This window comes from Dioscorea cayenensis, chromosome 4 (genome assembly GCF_009730915.1).
Source record: "Dioscorea cayenensis subsp. rotundata cultivar TDr96_F1 chromosome 4, TDr96_F1_v2_PseudoChromosome.rev07_lg8_w22 25.fasta, whole genome shotgun sequence".
NCBI lineage: Eukaryota > Viridiplantae > Streptophyta > Magnoliopsida > Dioscoreales > Dioscoreaceae > Dioscorea > Dioscorea cayenensis.
In genome coordinates, this window is record NC_052474.1 from 9,289,581 (window position 1) to 9,314,098 (window position 24,518).

General features: G+C 36.9%; 1 protein-coding gene across 8 annotated transcripts; it reads right to left on the reverse strand.

Annotated features, from left to right (window-relative positions):
* Positions 1–993: 993 nt before the first annotated feature.
* On the reverse strand, positions 994–15,792 carry LOC120258907. Of its 8 annotated transcripts, none has more exons than XR_005536034.1 (10): positions 15,521–15,792; positions 14,954–15,044; positions 12,880–12,957; positions 11,187–11,236; positions 7,242–7,387; positions 4,252–4,301; positions 3,249–3,332; positions 2,925–2,975; positions 1,971–2,358; positions 994–1,860 (listed from the first exon to the last, which is right to left on the reverse strand). XR_005536034.1 is itself a non-coding variant. In XM_039266373.1 (9 exons), exons 3-9 carry the CDS (start codon positions 12,916–12,918, stop codon positions 2,113–2,115), a joined length of 666 nt encoding a protein of 221 aa, XP_039122307.1. In that variant the 5' UTR covers positions 12,919–12,957; positions 14,954–15,044; positions 15,521–15,792; the 3' UTR covers positions 1,880–2,112. The 8 variants fall into 8 exon arrangements, 5 of the variants coding, with proteins under 5 accessions (XP_039122307.1, XP_039122308.1, XP_039122310.1 ...); XR_005536036.1 differs by lacking the exon at positions 994–1,860 and adding an exon at positions 2,558–2,836 and having other exon boundaries at positions 2,250–2,358; XR_005536035.1 differs by lacking the exon at positions 994–1,860 and adding an exon at positions 2,429–2,836 and having other exon boundaries at positions 2,266–2,358.
* Between the last annotated feature and the right edge of the window lie 8,726 nt (positions 15,793–24,518).

Sequence of the window (24,518 nt, forward strand, 5' to 3'; positions counted from 1 at the left end):
TTTAGAGGACTGGAGTTGCCAAGCTGACTTTTAGAGGCTGCCCCCTTGTGGGATTTGACTTCTAGTTTTTTTTTGTTTTGTTTTGTTAGTTGTTTGGTAACTTTAGCTACTGTATAGCTCAATCTCTCCAAAAACAAAAAATATATGATTTCTTGATAGATATATCTTCTTCGTTTCTAGAGATGACCATTGCAATCCCATTATTTTTGGTAATAGAAAGAACAATTGATTGAGAACTCATGGTTTCCCCCTTACATTGATAAGTGATAGGGGTGTATGTGCCAATCGCATAATAAAATGTGCATAAAGCAGAGTATCGGTCCATAGGGAAGAAAGTGAATACCAGTAGTAACCCTAAACCTTAAAAATAGCCTAAGTGATCGAATGTTGCGTATGTGAACAGAAGGAAGCAAAGATAAGAAAATACAAAAAATAATAAGAGAGAAGTCAAGGAAGAAAATGATGTCCGGGCATAGCATCCCTCTAGGGTTAAAAAGTGGAGGATAAAGGTTGTTTATACATGCAGTTCTATTTGAACCAAGAGGTTTCCAGAATTATACTAAACCCTGATTTCTTAGGCGAAGAGTAACTCAAAAGGTGCAGAGTTGATACAAACATCTATTTAATCGCATTAACACTCTATGAAACTTTACTGTGAGATAATGACAATCTCTTAAGTAGATAATTTCTACCGTAGAGAGAGAGAGAGAGAGAGAGAGAGAGATTATCCCCAATCTTAACACAGAGTAGAGATGCGATTTCTCCTAAAATCCACTCCACATAATTGCAAAGAGCATGTAGATTATCACTAACTCACTCGGAATAATTGTGGGAGATGAAGTCTCTAAGGTACCTTAACCATAGGTATACTCACTATCCTCTCGAATTGCTGCATGTCTTTGTTAAAGTGAGAATTTCTTCTCATCACATAGCACACCAAACATGATAGCTAGGGCTTTCGCCTCATTAGCAATCAAGCATTCAAACACGTAATTGACTACAAATAGAAGTGATTGCAATTATGGAAACAATTAAAACATCAAAAGATCCAACAACCAATGTCAATAAAATAAACCCTAGAGTTCAACTATATCCAAACATCCAACAAAGTAGCCCTCCATTAAAGGAGAGCAACGATCCAGTACAAATGAATTAAAATACATAAAAAGAATAATAAAACTCTCTCAAAGCTCACAATCTCCTTGGATGGATGAAGTTCTTTGATGATTCCCCAAAATCACCGCTGAGATCTCTCCACGAACGGCTCCCTTGAAGCTTTGAACCTTCTCCTAATCTCTCCGTCTTGTTTTCTTCCTTCTTTGGCAAGATATCTAATGGAAAACACCCCCAAATTGCCGCCCAAATGGCGGCCAAAGAGTAGAGAAAAAGATCCCCCCCAGAAGCCCTAATTTTTAGCTTTTATAACTCAAGAATCGGAGGTTCTTACCACCCTAAGAGGTCCTTACCACCAGAGGCTTACGGTAGTAATAGTGACTGTAATAGTGGCTGTAAGGTTCTCGGGTTGGGGCTTACGACCGTAACTGTGCCGATAAATGTGATCATAAATAGTGATTTACTACAGTAATATAACAGTACACTGCTACAATACCCTTACGCCCGAGGTTTATGGCCGCAACAATGCCCGTAAGGTTCTCGGGTTGGGGTTTACGGTCGTAACATGCCCATAAACAGTGCCCGTAAACAGTTATTTACTACGATATATGAACAGTGCACTGCTACAATAAATGCCATAATAGTACCCATAAGCTCGCCTGTAAGTCCCTCAAAAAACTCTATTCTTCTTCCAAAATTAGCTCAAATCGCCTCAAACTTGTTCCTCTTGATCAATGTGTCTTCATTCTAGATTGAATACAAAATAGAAGCGAATTAAGCACCAATTCAATTATATATTCAACAATTACATACGAAGTGCTATAAATAATAATAATAAACTACATTCATTTAAGTACTTATCAATGGGTCTTCTATATAAATTTGGTGTGCTGCTTGTGGCTTGCTTGTTGCTATTTTTTAGCTCTTGTTAGTGATTTTGATCTATTTCATGTTACTTCTCTTGAAGAGATTTGTCAAGTGGAGCTTGTGGTTGAGTTATTATATTACTCCCTCTTGAGATGTTATTAAGAGTGCAATTTTATGCAACAATGTAATAGAATTTTTATCATCTTTTCCAAGTACTGAAGTTGTCCATTCCTGATGCCGATGAAGACTTCCTGTGAAATCTGTGAACAAACCATCAACTCCAATTGCCTTTATCCAGTAATCAAACTGTGCATATGCATCCTCATGAAAGTTGAAATGCAGGAATATGTTTTCATTGCTGAATGTGTATGGGTGCACCTGCAATGTCCATTTCGTGTTAAACGATAAGAAACGTAGATGAAATGAATTATTGGTGATTAAGATTTACCTGTAAGTAATGAGCATGCATGCGCTCTCACAACTATAATAAGACACAGATTACACATGTTGCAAAAATACCTTCCCAGATAGTTTTTGATAGACTTGATAGGTTATATTAGTAAGTATCTAGACATACCTGGCCATCACGAACAATTCCCGAACCATTTAAGACCCTTCTTCAATGTATTTCTAAACAAGTTCAAGACCAGAAACTTGGATGAAAGTGTAATCAAAGAAATTATTCTTGGTGAAAAGAAACCTTTGGTTGAGCTATTCCAAGGCTTTCAAATAGTTCAGGATGTTTCAAACTCACTGACTTGGCAGTGAGTTTTTACTCTTTAAGCCTACATCTCATCATCTTCCTTTTATTAACATCAAGGTACCATTTTCTCAACCTCACAGCTTTCTGGGTAACCTAGAGGAAACATGGATATTTGATTATTATGGCATTAAATTAAAAATTATCAATATAAATCCCCCAAGTTGATTCTTCATTAACTTACCTCAATAAGTTCATCTGAAGCAACATATCCAATGGCCTCTTCTAGGGACATCTGCACAGCATGTTCAAATAGAGTTCAGTTATGGGCAGATATATTATCAAATAGCCATGTGCTCAAGAGAAAATATGCCATGGTTGTGCTTTCCTTAAAACATGCATGATTTTAATAATTTCACAAAAAAAAAGGGGGAAGAACATGTAACATTATAATAACACTGAAAAAAATTTTATGAGGAAACTATGATTGCCTTCAGAAAAATAGAAAACATGGAAAAAAATCATGACATTTTTATAAAAGATGAGCAAATGTACGAATGAAACATACCAATCGAGGAGGAGATAGGCGAACATTCTCATCTTTACCAGGAACACAAATGTTTGTCAGTTCCTTGGTTCTTACAGGATTGACCTAGATAAGATAATCGAGTGAGAAAATTTATGAACATACAAAGATAAAACCATAAAATAATCATGTCGATAACCCTAGGCCTTCTATCTTATATCAAGATCATCAGAATCATGAGAGTGTTCACCAACAATCATGCCATCATGTGTGTGCATAGAGGAAATAAAAATGACAAGTTGTTTCTACTGAACGCCTAGCATAATACACACGATGAAACAAATTATGATTATACATGGAACAACAAGTCAACATGCTAACCACATAAATTAGAGTCTCCAGTTTACATTATAAGTTCTATGACCTAGATATTCATCAATATTTTCAAGCATAACAGTGATGATATACCAAAACAACAGTGTTTTATTTTTAAATTTACATAAGATATCATGGTTGAAAATTTTCAATATAGCACTCTTACTTCCATATGCTGCTGCCTAAAATAGATCAGGAACATTGTCGTGAAATTTTCTTTCATCAAATTTATAATAAAAAAAGAGAAAATTAAATTTATGCCTTAGTTGGAACAATAAAAAAGATGCATTATTTCTAAGGTCTTGATATGCAAAAAAGTGATGATAGAATTTACCCATCATTTACATAGGTACATTTGGAATGATCAAATAACCATGAAAAATGCACAAAGGGATCAACACCAAAGAGAAGCACAGAATGGCTAATTCAGTAGATCCTAAAATACCCATCAGATACATTTGAATATACAAAATAATACAAGAGAGATACAGAAACCCACAACAGAGAAAAGTGGAAGAGCAGACTCACATGGTTCTTCCATTAAACACAACATTAAAATAGATATTTTAGACTCTTCAAGAATATCCAAATTAACTTCTTCAATGGCACAAAGATTTAAAACTGATATCATTTATTACATACGCAAGTACCTAGGGGATAAATGACATACCAGTACACATTTTCTGACATTTCCAAGAGAACCTCGATGCTTTGCATACACTACAAACAATATACAGAATCAGATTAATATTAAGACCATCATAAACAAAACTAAGTAAAACTCACACAAGTTATGACTCTGCAAGTCCATAGAATAATATATAAATTAGTCCCTGATTCTCATTAATCAAAATTCCGTAGTTCTCCAAAAATAAAACATTCAGGTGAGAATTTTCAATTGACTAAAAAGATAATTTACAATTTCAATAGCCAAACAATAAAGATTTATCACATTATATAGACTGCCATATACAGAGAAGGCATCTATGGCAAGCATTTCTATCTTGGTCTCTAGACTCAATCCTCATGCATCTTCTTCTCTATGTTTTTAATGAGAAAAAAAAACTATTTAATATACTGGTTCTCATTGTTAGGAGAAGTTTCAGTATACTCACTTCATTATATTATGAGTCCACCAGGATAATGTTATGTTAAGCAAGTTTTCAGTATAATAAGTCAAAGTGCACCACTTATCCATGCCCAAAGTCAGCTCAGAAGGCATAGACTATCTCAACTGTCCTGCTCAGCTTTCACATGTTGTGCCCTTCTACTTCATTACATAAATATATAAAATTATTTTTTCCTCTTGTTACACATGAATGCATTTAAGTGAACTTACCTAGAATTTATGATATATTGCCCACCATCATACTGGAAAGCTAGTTATATTCTCTAATTTCCTTTCCTTTTTCTTGTACACAACAAGGAAATACTTAAGCAAAAAGGAGTTACTAAAAAAAATGCTGTGTTATTCTGATTTGACTCGTTCCTAATTATTTGTATGGTATCATAAGAAATAGATCTTCCTTATTGATGATAGTTTTAAGACTTCTAATTCAAATTGAATGCAGGCAGCTTTATAATAAAACTAACCAGTTTTTTAACCACTTTTGGTTACCATCATTTTGAAGCTTTCAATGATTCTCTTCTACCATTCAAGATGAATTAGAAAAACTTCCATTGGAATCAAAATGAAGAAATATGTCTGCTAAGTGCACAAATAGCCTCAAATACAATTATCTAAAACTTGCACAATATGAGTTGCCCTATGGGCTATCCACCTAGCAGTAGAGTGTATGCCATTACCATAAAAGTTAGAAAAAATATCTACTTCCTAAACTCGGATGGCCGCCGTTGGTGAGAGGTAAGGCCTATATATTGTCACCAATTTACTTTAGGAAGGAATCTTAAAGGAGCTCCTTCGGTGACACCCCTTCTTCTTCATCTGGAAGCTACTCATATTTATTAATGCTGGAGTATTTCTGTTTATACACATCTCTTCTTCTTCCGGCTTCCTCATGGATAATCAATTACAGTTGGTTATTGGTCAATATCACAGCTCCCGACAGTCGGAATACAGGTTAACAGAAGATCTTACTCCAATTACTCTTGTTTTCCCTAGCTTCTCATAAATGGCTTGGGCTAAGGTTCAAAGGCACAATTTGAGGGTTGATCATTGCAGAATAGAATATAATCCCCAGGTCTCATTCAATGCAACTGGTTTAGTCATCATAGAGATTCATGATAAGTGGGTGGAAGTAGGACATACTTTGCAGGCCGAGTATTGCTTCCTTATAGCCTGCCAAATTGATCTTAATTATTTTTCAAACTCTTATTTCTCCGTCCATGATCCTATACCGTGGAAGGCTTTCTATTACGTGGTTGATTCAAATGTCAAGGAAAGATCACATTCACAAAATTCAAGGGTTTATTAAAGCTGGCCGCTGCACGGAAATCCAATAATATCATATATTGTGGTCCATCCATCCAGATTCATTCTCAGTCTTTCAGCATGGATGATGTTGATTTTAAACATGTCAAAGGCCCCTGTTTCAAGAGGTGTTTGTCGGAGTACATCCAATCTTCAAACTTATGATCGTTTCTTGCTATTAACTAGTGAGTCTTACCATGATAAGGCCTCTACACTGGTTTTGGAGGATAACTAGTCAAAGAAGAGGACCATGGAGACAGAAGTAATTGATATTGGGCCGCCTGTTTTGGAAGTGGGCTGCTCCACTTCTTCCACTGCACGTGATAGTATTTCCATGGATCCGGACCAACTTGGTGTTATTATTGGTAAATCAATTTCTGAAGCAATGACAGTCCTACGTGGTGGGCCTACATTACCGCTTCAGTCAAAGCTATTATGATGTATTTTTTTATTATGTATAACTATGTATTTTGGTATGTATGTATCCCAATGTATTTTGGTATGTATGTATCGCTATGTATTGCGCTGCGCGGCCATTGTTAAATAATATATATTTCTATAATTAATGTGATTATGCGTGTATTAGTACTGTTATATATTATTAATTTACAGCTAATCGTCGGATGCCGATTGTAGTAAATATCAAACTTGGTATTTACTTAACATTAATATTTTCATCGTTACATGAAGCCAAGACGGAAATTTAATCCTACTTCAATACAACTCTTTATTGTGTTGTCCCATGTAATATACAATAATAATGTGTTTTTTATAGTATTTGAATATTTGCCGGAGTGTTCACCGTCTTCATCTTGGAATGAACTCCAGACATGATAACGGCTTGACATTTTGACGTATTTCCTCATATCTCCTATATACGTCGCTCCAACCTCGTTAATAATAATTTTCTTCTTCATCAGCATGGCATAACGAGAGTGTAATTCGGTCTTAATTATTGTGTCTGCTTTGTATGTGGAGTAGCCTTGGAATACGCGTGTAAATTCTGGGAAATTCTCTGATTCTATATGTGGCCTCCTATCTTGCACAACAAAGAGTCCTATTACACCTTGCATAATCATCATCGGTTTAACGTTCATTTCTGTTTTTGGCAAATTCAACACTTTCACTGAGCCTGTTTAATAGAGACTTTAACAATATATAGCTTTTATCTCGGTCGTTGTCCCCTGTTCTATCGGAGGGTAATGTTATGTACGTTGATGCCATCATACCAGGCTTTATGATGTTTGAGCCACATTTTGTTTCTTCTCTGACATATTTTGTTTTCCTCTTTGCCTTTTGCACTTTCCGGAGGTTGTTTCGTTTACTCCAGGCGTAATCCGGTGGTTGGTAGGGGTTTAGCTGTTTATATTGATACCTGCATCAGTTGTAGTAGATTCCATACTTATTGCCGTGGTAATTGTACCAATTCCTATAACGGTTATTAGTGTTTATATACGCCATTGTATACATAATTCTCTGACAGAGTTCCACATTTTATACATGTGACCATTATAATATCCTTTGGGTGTCTCTTGGAAGCTATCGATTGTTTTTGTTTTTTTGGTTTGAAGCACCATTACTGGTCACCGATCCGTGAGAACGGGATGGAGGGTGTTGATGTTGCCACATGGACGGTGATGAGAGAGGGGGCTTCGGGTCACGAGGATCCAGTTGGGAGACAGCAAGAGGACAGAAGGACGGCTACGGGGAAGGATCCACGGCGCACCACTCCACCTCGGGCTCGGATGGCCGTCCCCCGAGCCCACCGCCACGTGGCCCAATCAGCTGCCGTTATTCAAATAAAATTTGCCGCCATCTGTGGAGAACCCGAGGTGGAATGGTGTGCCGTGGGTCTCTCCCGTCCCCGCAGCCGTCGAAGCCCTCTCTCTCATCACCGTCAATGTGGCAACATCAACATCCTCTGTCTCGTTCTCCCGGATCGGTGACCAGTAATGGCCCTAACACCAAAAACAAATACAACCAACAAAAACAAAAACCTAGAAAGGTTATAAAAGATACTAAAAAGAGAAAGTAGTATCTGGTAAATAAAATAAAAAGTAGTACCTGGTAAATAAAATAATATGCAAAAATGTGTTATTCTATAATTGAAAGCAATACCTATATAAGTAGTTTCGATTACCCATTATGCTTGACCTAGCCTAATCATCATTACCCATTATTGGAAATTTGAAATGAATAAATAGAATAGAAAAACAAATACAATAAGTAAAATAATCCGAAATACATATAGGAAAGATGGCTTTCGTAGTACAAGTAAACAAATACCCATCTAGGTTACAATGCATGGCGACGAGAAGAACACAAAGAATCGTACATAGAATAAATACTTGTATGTATAATTATAAAAGAAAAGATATATGTATAAACAAGATAAAATAAAGCATTTATAATGCCAAAAGATAAGAAAAATAAAGAGAAGTAAGGTAAAACAAATATATTAATAAATAAAGTATTGTACATTAAAATCCGTCTCCACTTTGAGCACATGTTGGTCTAATCTTGTAACAAAGCTAGACACAACATGAATGACATTGTTAACGGAAATAACACCAAGATTACTTGAAAATGACAATACACAATTTCGAAATACATGGAGGAAACCACAAGCACTCGGATGTAGGGTAGTAAAAAATCTGAAAGTGAACCAACATTTGTGGATCTGAATTGCCCTTCTCAAATTATAGTTGAACCATATTTGAACCACGACGATGTCATACGGCCTATCAAAGAGCCGTTGGTGATGTTCAATCAAATTGAAATACAGGGGATTAACTAACTGTTAAACATATACGCCTCTCTCAGCCTGTGGTTCAGTAATTAGGAGACCGGTATGGGAATCTATGTTGCACGTAGCCGACGAAGAATATTACTTGATAATAACAATTCGAAAATCACACCGTCACCGACATAAAACCGAACATGTCACCCAATTATCGGAACAGGGGAGAGAAAATGAACTCGAACACCGCATTCTGACCGGTCCAGTGTCGGAGAGAAATATTTTTAAATTTGTCAAGAAACTCAGAATAACTGGAATCAAGTCTAGGATTGCATAAAATAATTGAAGGAACACTCCCAGGGATTGGAACAAGTTTCCCATACTTACAGTTTGACTGCTAGTCTCACTGCGCACCAATTAACTTCTTCTAATGCTTCAAGTTGAGATACTGAGGAGCGACGTCATCAATCACATTGTACATGACATCATTTTGGTGTTTGCATTGAAGTCCATGTGTCCACAGATATAGTTATGCGGGCCCAAAGACCTAGCCCATGCCGTTTTACCTATTCTGCTCGGGCCTTCTAATATCAAACTCATTGACCGATCAATATTAGTCCTAAGAACATATTTATTATTGAGAAGGACGTCAAGCCGTATGTTGAGAAGGACGTTGACTTTACTAACTGGGGTGAGTTCCAGATAAATGGGAGACCTTCAAGGAATGGTCCCCTCAATTTAGTTGAAGTTTGTGCTGAAGCCCTTATTGCTGGTTCCGCTGAGAGTTCATTACAAATAATTAGGGAGAAGGATCCCAAGTTGTTCTTTCTTCAGTATCATAATCTGAAGGCTAATGCTGACCGATTATTCGCACGACCCATCTCTGTTTTCCAATCTAAATGGAATTGTTCTTTCGTTGTTAGCACAGGTATTGCGCAGTGATTAGAGGATTATTTTATTGTTAACGGCGCTATGCGGCCAAAAGGAAATAATAAATATGTTCTTAGGACTGATATTGATCGGCCAATGAGTTTGATATTAAAAGGCCCAAGCAGAACAGGTAAAACGGCATAGGCTAGGTCTTTGGGCCCGCATATCTATATCTGTGGACAAATGGACTTCAATGCAAACACCTTCACGAATGATGTCATGTACAATGTGATTGATGACGTCGCTTCTCAGTATCTCAAGTTGAAGCATTGGAAGGAGTTAATTGGTGCGTAGCGAGACTGGCAGTCAAACTGTAAGTACAGGTAACCTGTTCAAATCCCTGGGGGTGTTCCTTGAATTATTTTATGCAATCCTGGACCTGATTCCAGCTATTCTGAGTTTCTTGACAAATTTGAAAATATCTCTCCGACACTGGAACCGTTGAAATGCGGCGTTCGAGTTCATTTTCTCTCCGCTGTTCCGACAATAGGGTGACATGTCCTGTTCTACATCGATGATGGTGTCATTTTCGAATTGTTATTATCAAGTAATATTTTCTGTTGGCTACGTGCAACATGGATTCCCGTAACGGTCTCCTAATTACTGTACCACAAACTGAGAGAGGCGTATATGTTTGGTAGTAAGTTAATCCCCTGTATTTCAAGTTGATTGAACATCACCAACGGCCCTTTGGTAGACCATATGATATCGTCGTGGTTCAGATACGGTTCAACTATAATTTGAGGAGGGCAATTTAGATCCACAAATGCTGGTTCACTTCAGATTTTTTACTACCCTACATCCGAGTGCCTGTGGTTTCCTCCATGTATTTCGGAATCGTGTATTGTTGTTTCTTAGTAATCTTGGTGTTATTTCCATTAACAATGTCATTCGTGTTGTGTCTAGCTTTGTTGCAAGATTAGACCAACATGTACTCGACGTGGAGACAAATTTTAATGTACAATACAATATTTATTAATATATTTGTTTTACCTCACTTCTCTTTATTGTTTTTATGTTTTGGCATTATAAATGCTTCATTTTATCTTGTTTATACATATATCTTTTCTTTTATACTTATACATACATGCATTTAATCTATGTACAATTCATTGTATTCTTCTCGTCGCCATGCATTGTAATCTAGATAAGTATTTGTTTACTTGTACTACGGAAGCTATCTTTCCTAATATGTATTGCGAATTATTTTACTTATTGTATTTGTTTTTCTATTCTATTCATTCATTTCAAATTTCCAATGACGGGTAAGGATGATTAGGCGAGGTCAGGCATAATGGGTAATCTAATACAAGAGAGAGATATAGAAACCCACAACAGAGAAAAGTGGAAGAGCAGACTCACATGGTTTTTCCATTAAACACAACATTAAAATAGAAATTTCAGACTCTTCAAGAATATCCAAATTAACTTCTTCAATGGCACAAAGATTTAAAACAAATATCATTTATTAGATACGCAAGTACCTAGGGGATAAATGACATACCAGTACACATTTTCTGACATTTCCAAGAGAACCTCGATGCTTTGCATACACTGCAACCAATATACAGAATCAGATTAATAATAAGACCACCATAAACAAAACTAAGTAAAACTCACACAAGCTATGACTCTGCAAGTTCATAGAATAATATATAAATTAGTCCCTGATTCTCATTAATCAAAATTCCGTAGTTCTCCAAAAATAAAACATTCAGGTGAGAATTTTCAATTGACTAAAAAGATAATTTACAATTTCAATAGCCAAACAATAAAGATTTATCACATTATATAGACTGCCATATACAGAGAAGGCATCTATGGCAAGCATTTCTATCTTGGTCTCTAGACTCAATCCTCATGCATCTTCTCTCTATGTTTTTAATGAGAAAAACTATTTAATATACTGGTTCTCATTGTTAGGAGAAGTTTCAAGTATACCTCACTTCATTATATTATGAGTCCACCAGATAATGTTATGTTAAGCAAGTTTTTCAGTATAATAAGTCAAAAGTGCACCACTTATCCATGTCCAAAGTCAGCTCAGAAGGCATAGACTATCTCAACCGCCCCGCTCACCTTTTCACATGTTGTGTCCCTTCTTACTCATTACATAAATATATAAAATTATTTTTTCCTCTTGTTACACATGAATGCATTTAAGTGAACTTACCTTGAATTTATGATAAATTGCACACCATCATACTGGACAGCTAGTTATATTCTCTAATTTCCTTTTCCTTTTCCTTTTTCTTGTACACAGCAAGGAAATACTTAAGCAAAAAGGAGTTACTAAAAAAAATGCTCTGTTATTCTGATTTGACTCGTTCCTAATTATTTGTATGGTATCATAAGAAATAGATTTTCCTTATTGATGATAGTTTTAAGACTTCTAATTCAAATTGAATGCGGGCAGCTTTATAATAAAACTAACCAGTTTTTTAACCACTTTTGGTTGCCATCATTTTGAAGCTTTCAATGATTCTCTTCTACCATTCAAGATGAATTAGAAAAACTTCCATTGGAATCAAAATGAAGAGATATGTCTGCTAAGTGCACAAATAGCCTCAAATACAATTATCTAAAACTTGAACAATATGAGTTGTCCTATGGGCTATCCACCTAGCAGTAGAGGATGCATGCCATTACCATAAAAGTTAGAAAAAATATCTACTGCCTAAAACAGGGAAAAAAATAAAATTAAAAATTTATAGATCACGGTACATATCTTATATCAGATTGATGCTTAGGTTCCTATTTAGATACATAATAATTTATCCTAAGAAAAAACAATTTGATTATGCATCACAAATGTCTTGCGCATCCTCCAATATTCCTTCTGAATATAATATTTAGGCATTTGCAATCATAGGGAGACAACTCAGAAGAGAATACAGTTGCGAGACAGTCATCCTGGAAAGCTTGATAAAGGAACAATATAGTGATAGGGTTTCATTATTCGCATCAAAAGAAACACAATTATACTTCCAAGCTACATAATTATGTACATAAATATATTTCACATATAAGTAAATCATTTTTCACTAGAGGTGGTATTCAAAACTAACTATTCTTGAGGTCATTATTCAGCTAACTTATTAAATCAAAATTTGCAAAATTATGAAAATCAATAGAGAAATGACAATCCTGCCTGAAGAATTTTTTAAAGTTTGAAGGACTTCATAAAGAGAATATACATATTTAAGAAAGCCTGATGCATGAATCCGGTCCCACATGTATCACTATTGAAAACACTTCTATATCCAACTAGACCTCTGCAAAAGCATTTGAAATTGTGACTGAGGTCAGCTAAGAAATATTACAAAGAAAAATCGAGATTCCAAAATGATCTCCATCACTAACATAACTAAAAATTAGTATAACATTTGTAGTATCACAAAGGTAAAATAAAAGGAAAATAAAATGGAATGTGCACACATCAGATGAGAAAAATGGACAATAGAGCTATAACCGTGTAGATCTATAACAAGCCACAAGCAAGTAAATGCCTATCTGTGACAATGCAGCAGGCTGAACATTTATAAATGGAAACCACTTTTCAACATTATATAATCATAATTAAATAAATGAACTTCATTAGAACAAGTCCACCATGTCAGCATATAGTCCAAGATAATTAGAGAATCCAAATAATGTGGAACATATAAATATTTGTCATAGAAGGTTTCACACAAGGCAAAGAAATAGATGCAAGAAACACATTGCTACTTTCATGTTTTATTTGTTCAATGGAACCTTCACTTAGTATTTTCTAGTAAGATGATCTATAAATGCAATTTAAGATCTTAGTGACAGGAGCATGATTAAATATTTTCCTTTTCTTTTATTTTCTTCTCTTTTCTTTTTTTCTTTAGCAGTTTGAAAAATTTTTTAAGTGCCTAGCATATCAAGGATCTGATCAATTGAAAAAAATAATCTTAAGGAGCTTCAAATTTTATTTAAAAGTTTTGATACAAAAATCTTAAGTTTAAAACATCTGACAATGCCATCCAGGAAGGAAACATAAAATTAGAAGCTGACCATTTCAGATGGCCATTTCATTCATGCTCAGTAACCTTTTCAGATGGCCATTCATTCATGCTCATATCTTGAAAGTCATGAATCTGATAGGACAGAGAATAGTAGTGTGTCTACGAAGAGCTACAATGTTTCAAAATTAAATGGTAAACCTACATCAAATAGATCAAAAACAGAAAGAAAGAAATTCAATAATGCACTGTAAAAAATCAAACTAGAGGATGATTACAACGCCCATTTTTATTTGGGATTTTATTAATTCAATTTGCAGTCCAGAATGCGTTCCTAGCAGCAAATTCGGCAAGTGGACATTTTTAAACATCTTCAATGACAAATTAAGATTTTTTTTATTCAGATAAAACTCAAAGAAGGCTGACAGAAATACACATGTTTTGATCCTCCCAACTATATATCTTTCAATTCAACCAGAGATCATACATTGTCTTTTTCTGGAACTAAAATAAATCAACTGAGTGGATAACCATAAAAAGGATATTATGGCCTTAGGCATTGTTTTCAATGTTAAACATGAAGCAATAAGATTGAATATATACCTTTCTTCTCATATGATCTTCACATTCCAACATGTGAAGATCATATGAGCAAAACATATATTGATGAATTTTGGAGTCTAGAAAGACTTGGTCAATTATCCAAACATGGTTTAGGTGTTTCTTGAATAATAAAAATATGCAAAGATTCTATACAACTTCACCAGAAATGTGAAGCCACAATAGCTAATCTAGACACATAATCTTCGGCATATGATTCGAACAAGAACTTTGACCAGTCCCAACAGAATAATGAAGAACATCGGCGCAAAATCAAATATGTATATATTGTAGAGACAACCTCACAACAAACATGAAGTAACTGAGAATTTTATTCAGCTGAAAAAAGGCTACAAGTTTCCTTTTTTTTTTTGTGTAGATAGAATACATGCTGATTGGAGATGTAAACACAAAATACATGAAATGCATCTTGTTTAAAAATATAGGATGCAATGTGGACTTCTTTTATGTAATAAATATCTTAGCAAGCAGTGGAACATGCAAGTAAATCTGCAGGAATATTTCCATGACTCACGTGCAATCAAAGAGATGATTTTGCCGAAAAAAAAACAAAATCATCACTATTATGATTAGAGAATAAAGCATTCAAAATAAAATAATTAAATATTGATTAATTTTTCTTTAAATTCTTCAAAATTCTAAACATAACACAGACTTTTACCTGCTACACCACCATCAAAAGGAAGTAGTCCAATAATAGCCTTTGGCAATGCTTCTTGTAGCCCACTTATTTTGGGTGCAATTGTTGTTATCTGGAAATGATAAAAGATTAATTGTATTTAGGATGTTCACAATGTTATCAGTGATTAAGAAACTAATGGAATTATTATAGCTACTTTAAAACAGGTGAACATGCAATTTGTTCTTAAACTACAACCAAGAATTCATGAGATAGTGTAGTGGAATGCAAAACCCTAAAATCCTTCCAACAGCCAAGAACTCAAATAATCTCAAGCCAAATATGAGATCTAATTAAATTCCATTGCATTCCTTGCCGGAAATTCCTACCGTTCAATTGGCAAAAGCAATAAAAACAGATTCCATCAATCCAAACCAAAAAACTCTTGCAAAAACCCTCAATTAACTATGATTCAAAATCCTAATCAAATGGAATGAGTAACCGAAAAACAAAGTAGAAAGGGAAAGAACGATTGGAACGTTGAAATGCAAGCCATTGCAATGATCTTATTTAATGCGGTGCGTAGCAGTGGTCGGTGCGGAGACGCACCACGCTGACAAGTTCGATCATCGGAGGTCCGCCGGATGAAGAAGGCCCAGTGGAGGAGAAGGAAATATTTCGAGATCGGTTGCTTTGAAGAGCATTGAATTACTGGCAATAAAGGGGGCTCTGGTTCCCCGCCGCCATATCCGTGACCTCAAGGATGATAGAGAGACAAGAAACAGAGTCAATGGTTTGCTTGGTATGGTGGAGTTCACCGGCGGTGCAGAGGTGGCTTCAATGGGGATTGGGGTTAGTAATTGAAGGTGATGAAGATGAGATGGGGTTGGAAAGGGTTAAGATCGGGTTAAAAAGGGTTAATCCTAATTAATTATTCTTAATAACCTTAACGAAGTAGAGTTAGGCGGATTTTGTCACGTTATTTGGCATGGCATTAATAAATTATTAATTTATATTTTTGACATTGTATTTGATATAATCATAATATAAAATTATATATGTGATTTTGGCACAGCATTTGACATGGTATTAATATAATATTATATATATGCATTTTGGGCACAATATTTGGTACGATATTAATATACTATGAGGATTCATCTCATGGGGACGTCTCTAATAATCATTTCTAGGGATGTCCTCACATCAGCTCTTAGATGGGCATCTAACGGCTGAAGTTTAATTTAAAAAGACGGGCCTTCTTTTGAGGAGAAAAAAGCATCTGCAATCTCTCTTTCCTCGCTCTCACTGACCCTCTTTTCTCCTCCCCCTTCCCCGCATGCTCTCCGCCGGCCTCCGCCGCCTCCATATGAAATCGGCCTAATTTCATACAGAACTCTCTGATTTTAGATGGCTCTCTAGTTTGTTGTAGTTGTTTTTACTTAGGTGACCGGAAAATTCATGCAAAGACTCGAAAAAGTAGAAGGTTACCAAAGCAACAGAGGATGGGGAAATGTCACAACAGTCAAAGTTAAGCCTTAAGTAAACAATGAGTGAAACATTGAGAACACCTGGAAAAATAAAAGCATTGATGTTTATATGTTAGCATTTGGCTTTGCACTTTTTTGAAAACCTTCTGCCTTCATCAACCCAAAAAATAAAAATAAAAAAAAGTCCCTAAGAATTCTGAGCAATCAACAATAATCAATGGTGGTTTACCAAACAATGCCATTAAAGTGTTCAATTTACAGTTGTGTTACATGGATGAATGCACTATATAATTTGTTATCCATACTTAACAAACAAATAATCAATGGTTGTTTAGAAAACAATGTCACTAAAGTGTTCAAGGAGCTGGAGCTGGTAGGCAAGATCGGATCCTTCGAAAGAAAGAGATTCGGCAACGACATCAACTGCGGCGGCAAGGGAGAGGGAGGCGATGATCTGAGCGCAGCTTGTTCATAGAGAAGGGCATCGGAGGGGGAATGAAGGAGGAGATGGGGGAGGGAACTGGTAGAAGGGAGGGAGAAGGCAGTGCGGACGGATCAGTCGGGGTCACCACAAAGGCGGCGGGGGTCGGCGGAGAGCATGAGGGGTAGGTGGGGGAGGAGGAAGGAGGGTGGGCGCGAGCGAGGAGGGAGACGCCTTTTTCCCCTCAAAGTAGGCCAACCTTTCTAGATTACACATCAGCCGTTAGATGGCTATCTAACGACTGATGTGGGGACATCCCTAGAAATGAATTCTAGGGAAGTCCCCAGGAGATGATTCCTCATAAACTATTATATTTGTATTTTTTGTACGGTATTTGGCATATTGTTAATAAATCATTATATTTGTATTTTTGACATGATATTTGGCACGACATTAATATATTATTATATTTTTGCACAGTATTTGGCATGAAATTAATAAATTATTATATTTGTATTTTTGGTATGGTATTTGACACTGTATTAATAAATTATTAAATTTGCATTTTTGGTACAGTAGTTGGCACGGTATTAATATACTATTATATTTGCATTTTGGCACAACATTTGGCACAACATTTGGCACAATATTAATATTCTATTATATTTATATTTTGTCACGATATTAATATACTATTATATTTGTGTTTTTGTCACGGTCTTTGCCACGGTATTAATAAATTATTTTTTCAAAAAAAATAAAGGTTGACACTGCATTTGGCACTGTTTTAAAAATTATTAAATTTTTATATTTAGCACGGTATAAATTTAAAAAATATTTAAAAAATTATATATTTTACACAGTTGTTAGTTCCATGTCAAATGTTGGGACAAATTTGAAAAGATTTTCTTCTATACCAATTTTTTCATTAGCATTTTTCTTGTACTGTTAATAGATTTTAGATTTTATCATTTATTTTATAAATGTATTTGGACTATCTTTAAGGTGTGTGAGCATTCATTACTTACTTCGAACATGTGGTCCATCTTCCACATTTGAAAGAAAAACACATAATAAATCAACTGAAATGTGACATTCTAGAGTAAAGCAGAATGTAACGAATTTTCCTAGAACTTAATCAAGGAAATTCAATAACAGAGAAATCTATCTCAAATTGAATTAGCAATCAACTTCTCAATGAAATTCAAAGAGTTTCTATTCAGGAAAACTCTAATTACCTCAGATAGTTCTCAAATTAGCATCTAATAACATCCATTTACCAGGAAAAGATGCAAACCACCAGAACATCAAGGGTTTTCAACAAACAAGTAATAATCCTCAAATGGAAAAGAAATGGAAATTACTGAGCTCACAGAGCTATAGATCGGATAAAAGACAGGAAAAGGAAGATAACTGCGAATCACTTCCCTCCCCGATCGGAATCGCCGGAGAGGACCACCTGAGAGACTCCACACCGTGCCCTAGAACTTTCTCTTCTTTCTTACTTCTTCTCCACTCTTCTTTAGTTTATATAGACCCCTCGTCCCACGTAGGGTGTAACCACTTAGTGGTAAGTTGTGCCTCGCCCTCATCGCCATAGGACCACTGCCTCCGTAACGAATCCCTTCAGCCTTTGATTTTCCCTTCTCACTCGCCCGCTTCGTCGCCCAACCATCTTCTCTCTGCCTCGTCACCGCCGTGCTGGAATAAAGTTGCTCAACCGACTCAACCAAATGACCTCCCGAGCACGTGACTTTATCTTTTAAAATTCTTCTCCCCGCCTTTTGTCACGCATTGCGCCATTTGCTCAATTGAACCCGTAACAATACCCCCCATTTTTCAAAGATCTTGTCCTCAAGATCAAGGTCGTGGTAATTCTTGGCGACATGAGCGGCATCCTCCCATGTATGGTAATCATCCTCCCATTTTACCAAAAACTCGAGCGAATCACCCTGCCATTGTGCAAGATATCTCTGCTCGCAAAAATGGCCTCGAGGTTGTAGAAGAGGACCATGCTCATCAGTTAGGAATGACAATGGTATGCTGGAAGAGACCAAATTATCACTAGTATGGCATTTTTTAAGTAAAGACACATGGAAAACTGGATGTATTTTTGCATTGTCTGGCAATTGGAGTTTGTAAGCCACTGTGCCAATTCTCTGTAGAACCCGAAAAGGTCCAAAGTATCTCATACCTAGTTTCTGGTTTCTCCTCAAGGCCAAGGAATGTTGCCTGTATGGTCGCAATTTAACCAATACAAAAATCACCCACCTCAAAAAGAGATTTCAGTCCCTCTTTTTGTCTGCCATTTTTTTCATTCTCACTTGAGCCTTCAATAGATTCTGTTTGAGCTGTTGTAATACCCGATCTCGCTGTCATGCAGAAGAGAGCTACCCTCGTGAGGGTCTTGATCATTTGAGTAATAGGTAAGCAAATGAGGAGGATCCCTTCCAAAAAAACAATCTTAAAAAGGAGACATTGCAAAAGACCAGTAATGGAATGAAGTGTTATACCAGAATTGGGCCCATGGCAGTAGATTAACCCAATTTCTGGGATTTTCTGAGACAAAGCACCGCAGGTACAACTCAAGACATTTGTTAAGGGCTTCAGATTGGCCATCCGCTTATGGGTGGTAAGAAGAAGACATTGATAGAGTAGTTCCCATAGCTTTTAAAAAAAGAGTTTGCCGTAATTTGCTTAGAAACCTTCTATCTCGATCAAGAATAATCGAATCGGGAACCCATGTAGTTTAACTATATTCTGAATGAAAGCTTCAGCCACACTAACACTTGTAAAATCTGATTTCAGTGGAATAAAATGTCCGAATTTGGACAAACGATCAACAATTACCATGATCACAGAGAAACCTTTGGATACTGGTAGCCCCAATATGAAATCCATTGCTATATCCTCCCAAATTTGATGAGGTATAGGCAACGGTTGTAACAAGCCTCCCGGATGAGTATGACTCTCCTTCGCCCTGCTGATGCACTGTGCAATTTCAATAAAGTGAAGCACATCCCCGTCGCATTCCTTTTCCACATATATCGGTTAGCAAGTCTTGTAAAAGTCCGTAAGGACCCAAAGATGTCCCCTCGAATCGAGTAGCATGGAATTCATACGTAAGAAGATTTTTTTCGTGAGAACCATTGTCGAATAAAAAAATTTTTATGATCATACCACAAAGATGTTGTGCTTCCACTAATAATGTGAATCCACGCTTTTAGTGTTGTTGCAAACTGATGAATCATATCAAGACAGTAAAGGATCATTCAATTGGCATTGAATAATTTGATTCAAAATGTCACTCTGAACCAAGAGAAAGCCATAAATTGTCTCGACAAAGGCATCGCCAGACCCAAATTTTTCTTTCCTGTGTTTATATTCAATGGAAAAGTTATAACCCAACAATTTAGGTAGCCACCGTTGTTGTTCGGTGTCTCGAATTGTTTGTCGGCATAAGTGCTTTCAAGGATTCCCTCGATCAGTCCGGATAATAAATCGCGCCCAATCAAATAATGTCTCGATTTCCCAATGTCTCAAATGGATCGCAAAATGCTCCCTCGACATAGGTCGATTGTTTTTGCATGTTTGGTGTCAATTTCCGGAAAAAAATGCTATCGGGTGATTATTCCGGCCGAGGATAGCTCCATCCCCGTCCCCGGATGCATCTGCTTTCTAAAACAAAAGGTAACGAAAAATCTGGTAATTTCAATACCGGTGCCGATGATATAGAAGTTTTCAATTCCAAGAATGCAGACTGAGCTGAATCCGACCATTGAAAGTTATCTTTTTTTAGCAGTATCTCAGTAAGAGGTCCCGCAATTGTCGTGATATCTCAGTATGAACTCGCGGTAGTAAATCACCGAGTCCCAAAAAAACCCTCGCAATTGTTTGATCACTGCGTGTACTCGCCGCTTAAGAATTGATTCCACTTTTGATGTGTCCATCTTGACTCCCTCACAGAGACCAAATGACCCAAATAGTCAATTTGATACATACCAAAACAAAGATTTGGAATACTTGGCATAGAGATGATTATCAAGTAAGGCTAGCAAAGACAATCTCCGGATGCTTAATGTGGCTTTTCCCAATCTACACTATACACCAAAATGTCATCGAAAAAGATCAAGACAAATTTCCTCATGGCAAAACTGAAAATACCATTCATTAATGCTTGAAAAAGTGGCAGAGCATTCGATAAAACCAAATGGCATGACAAGCCATTGAAAAATGGCCATGATGTGTCCGAATGCCGCTTTTGTGTCTGCCTTCGTAGTGTAACAACACCCGGTGATAGCCCTCGACCTCAAATCTAATTTGGAGAAAAATTTCGCCCCATGTAATTCATCAAGCAACTCATCGATCACTGTATGGGAAAAAGCATCCTTAATGGTAATTGCATTCAATGCTCTATAGTCAATGCAGAAACGCCAAGACCCATCTTTCTTTTTAACTAGCAACACTGGGGAGGAAAAAGGGCTAGTACTCTGTTCAATTATTCCATCCCCGCAACATTTGAGATACCATTGATTCAATTTCGATTTCGGCATGTGGGTACCGGTATGGCCTAACCTTGACCGGTTGTGAATCTGTCTGTAAAGGAATACGATGATTGCAGCTTCTGGAAGGAGGAAGACCACTTGGGACAGAGAAAACCCGTCGATACTTTAATAATAATTCTCGTAAAGTATCGGGCATATCTCAGAAAAAAATCATTTCCCGAGTTTCATCACCATAGTAGACATACACTTTGCATTGACACCAGCTTGAATTGTCGTGTCAAGGATAAATCTCATAAGATTCAAAGAATCGACTTGGATGAAGATAGTCTGTTCAATTGGTGGAGAGATATCTCAGTGGAAGAACCCCCGTATCACCTTGCAAAGTAATAAATTGTCCCTTGTGAAAAAATTGAATGGAGAGCTTGCTATAATCCACAACATGAGCGCCAAGTGTGGCCAACCAAGCAAATGCTTAGGATGATTTCCGCCTCCCGCTATAGGCAATAGAAAAACAGAACTGCCAAAAGTGTGGCCCCTGCACCGAATTGGTAGTTGGTGGATACAACAGTAACTTCTAATGTCCCGACCATCGCCCACTAAGACCTTTGAATGCGTATGTCGGTCGCACATCTAAATTCGTAAATCGAGCAAGTCTCTGCTGAATGAAACTATCGCCATCGCCTCCCATCGAGGAGAATTTTTGATCGAATGTCCATTAATTGTGCCGTAAAAATCGTAGAGTACCGTAAAACCGTAGTGCTATTCATGGCATTTAATGAATGTTTAAGTGACTGCTCCTCAGCCTGTGAAGTAGTATCTAACTCCACAACAAAGTCATTCCCATCATGCTGTGACTCCTCAGTAGAATCTTCATCCCATTGTAATAACAAAAGTCTCCTATTAGCACATCGATGAGAAGGTGTAAACTTCTCATCACAATTGAAACATAAGCCTTTAGCTTTTGCGCAGTTGCATTTCATTAAAAGCTTATTTTTCCCGTATGGAGATTGCTCGACAGGTGCCGAGGATACTCGCCTCGATGTGGAACCCGGTGGCCCCAACTCGGAAGAACCGGAGTCGCCTCGATTAGGCGAGGTGTTCCCTTTGCTTGATGTAGCGAAGGAGTGATATCAGGAGAAAAAGAGTTTTTCCGGGACCAATTCTTGTTAGAAGGGTTATATTTCTCTTCATAAAGCTTTGCCAATGAGACTCGCCGGTAAGGAATCCGGTTTCCAAGGAATTACATCCCGTTGAATATCTCGTTTCAACCCACTGATAAATCGAGACAAAAATGCAGAGGGCGACATTCCCTCTACTCTATTAGCCAATTCCATGAATCTAGCATAATAAGTGGCCACGTAATCCTCTTGAAAAAAAGGTCGAACAATGCATAACTGGAGATTCATACACGTAGGGTCCATAATCATGAACCAATGCCTTGACCAATGATTGCCACGGGTTAGCATCCCGCTTTTGTGTAACATCTGGTACCATGGAACTACTTGGCCATCAAAATGAATAATAGCCAATTGTATTTTTTCTCACCTTCTTCCACACCGTGAATAATCAAAAGTATCGCTCGGCCTTGAATATCCAATTAAGCACATCAATTCCTTCAAACCGTGGAAAATCAACTTTAACGGATCTGGTATGATAGATCTTGGTACCCTTCTGTTCATTCTCACTGATTAACTCATACTGTAGAGGATGAGGTAAAGAAGAAGTACTAGCAGTACTCTGATTTTGCTGATTTTCAAAATACTTTTGTGAAAGTGAGTAAAGCTTGTTCTAACTGCTTAACTTTCTCATCCCGTTGATCCATAGCCATTAACAATCTTTCCTCCCTTTGATCCATAGTAGAGAGTATCAAATCAAGCTTGGCATTGAGATCCTTCTGACGAGTATGGTCAGCCATAATGAAAGCACCAAATATGTAAATCTAATTTTTCCTAGAACTTAATCAAGGAAATTCAATAACAGTAGAAATCTATCTCAAATTGAATTAGCAATCAACTTCTCAATGAAATTCAAAGAGTTTCTATTCGGAAAACTCTAATTACCCTCGAGATAGTTCTCAAATTAGCATCTAATAACATCCATTTACCGAGAAAAGATGCAAACCACCGTAACATCAAGGGTTTTCAACAAACAAGTAATAATCCTCAAATGGAAAAGAAATGGAAATTACCGAGCTCACATAGCTATAGATCGGATAAAAGACAGGAAAAGGAAGATAACTGGGAATCACTTCCCTCCTGATCGGAATCGCCGGAGAGGACCACCGGAGAGACTCCACACCAGGCCTAGAACTTTCTCTCTTCTTTCTTACTTCTTCTCCACTCTTCTTTAGTTTATATAGACCCTGTCCACGTAGGTGTAACCACTTAGTGGTAAGTTGTGCCTCGTCCTTTACTGCCATAGGACCAGCTGTCTCCTGTAACGAATCCCTTCAGCCTTTGATTTTCCCTTCTCACTCGCCCGCTTCGTCGCCCAACCATCTTCTCTGTTGCCTCGTCAGCTGCTGTGCTGGAATAAAGTTGCTCAACTGACTCAACCAGCGACCTCCCGAGCACGTGACGATCTTTAAAATTCTTCTCCCCGCCTTTGTCACAGATTGGCGCCATTTGCTCAATTGAACCCGTAACACAGAAGCAGAGTCATCAGCATTTCCACTGATTAACATCTTTAGTAATAATACATTCCAAGTGTTAATAGGACCAGGCAAGCACCAATGCATGAAATCATTTTTAACTTTCTTCTTTTATCAACATCAAACGGATGGTAAGTACCATAAGGACCTGGATGCTTATCACGTCACAAGAGTGAAAGATGGTAAATATCAAGTAGCTTTATTCTCACCCCATTCGTTGTTCCAATGGCTGCAACCTTTTTAAACTCCTCAACATCAACTCAATCCCCTCATTTTAACTACTCCAGAGTGTCTTCTGATAGCTGGTTCGTTAGTCATAACCACTCTAAACCTCTAAGTTTATTGCTTCGATCATCACGGCCAGCATATGGTGCATATGGAAAGCCGGATACCACTTTAATTTTAGAAAAATTCAGCTAGATTTCAGTTTGATTGCTAAATGACCTGTGAAACCATGTGGCTGAGTATAGGAGGCCTGTTAGCTATTCTATGAGTGTGTTAATAGCTAACGCTAACGTTTTGTCCTGTGCAAGTTTAATTC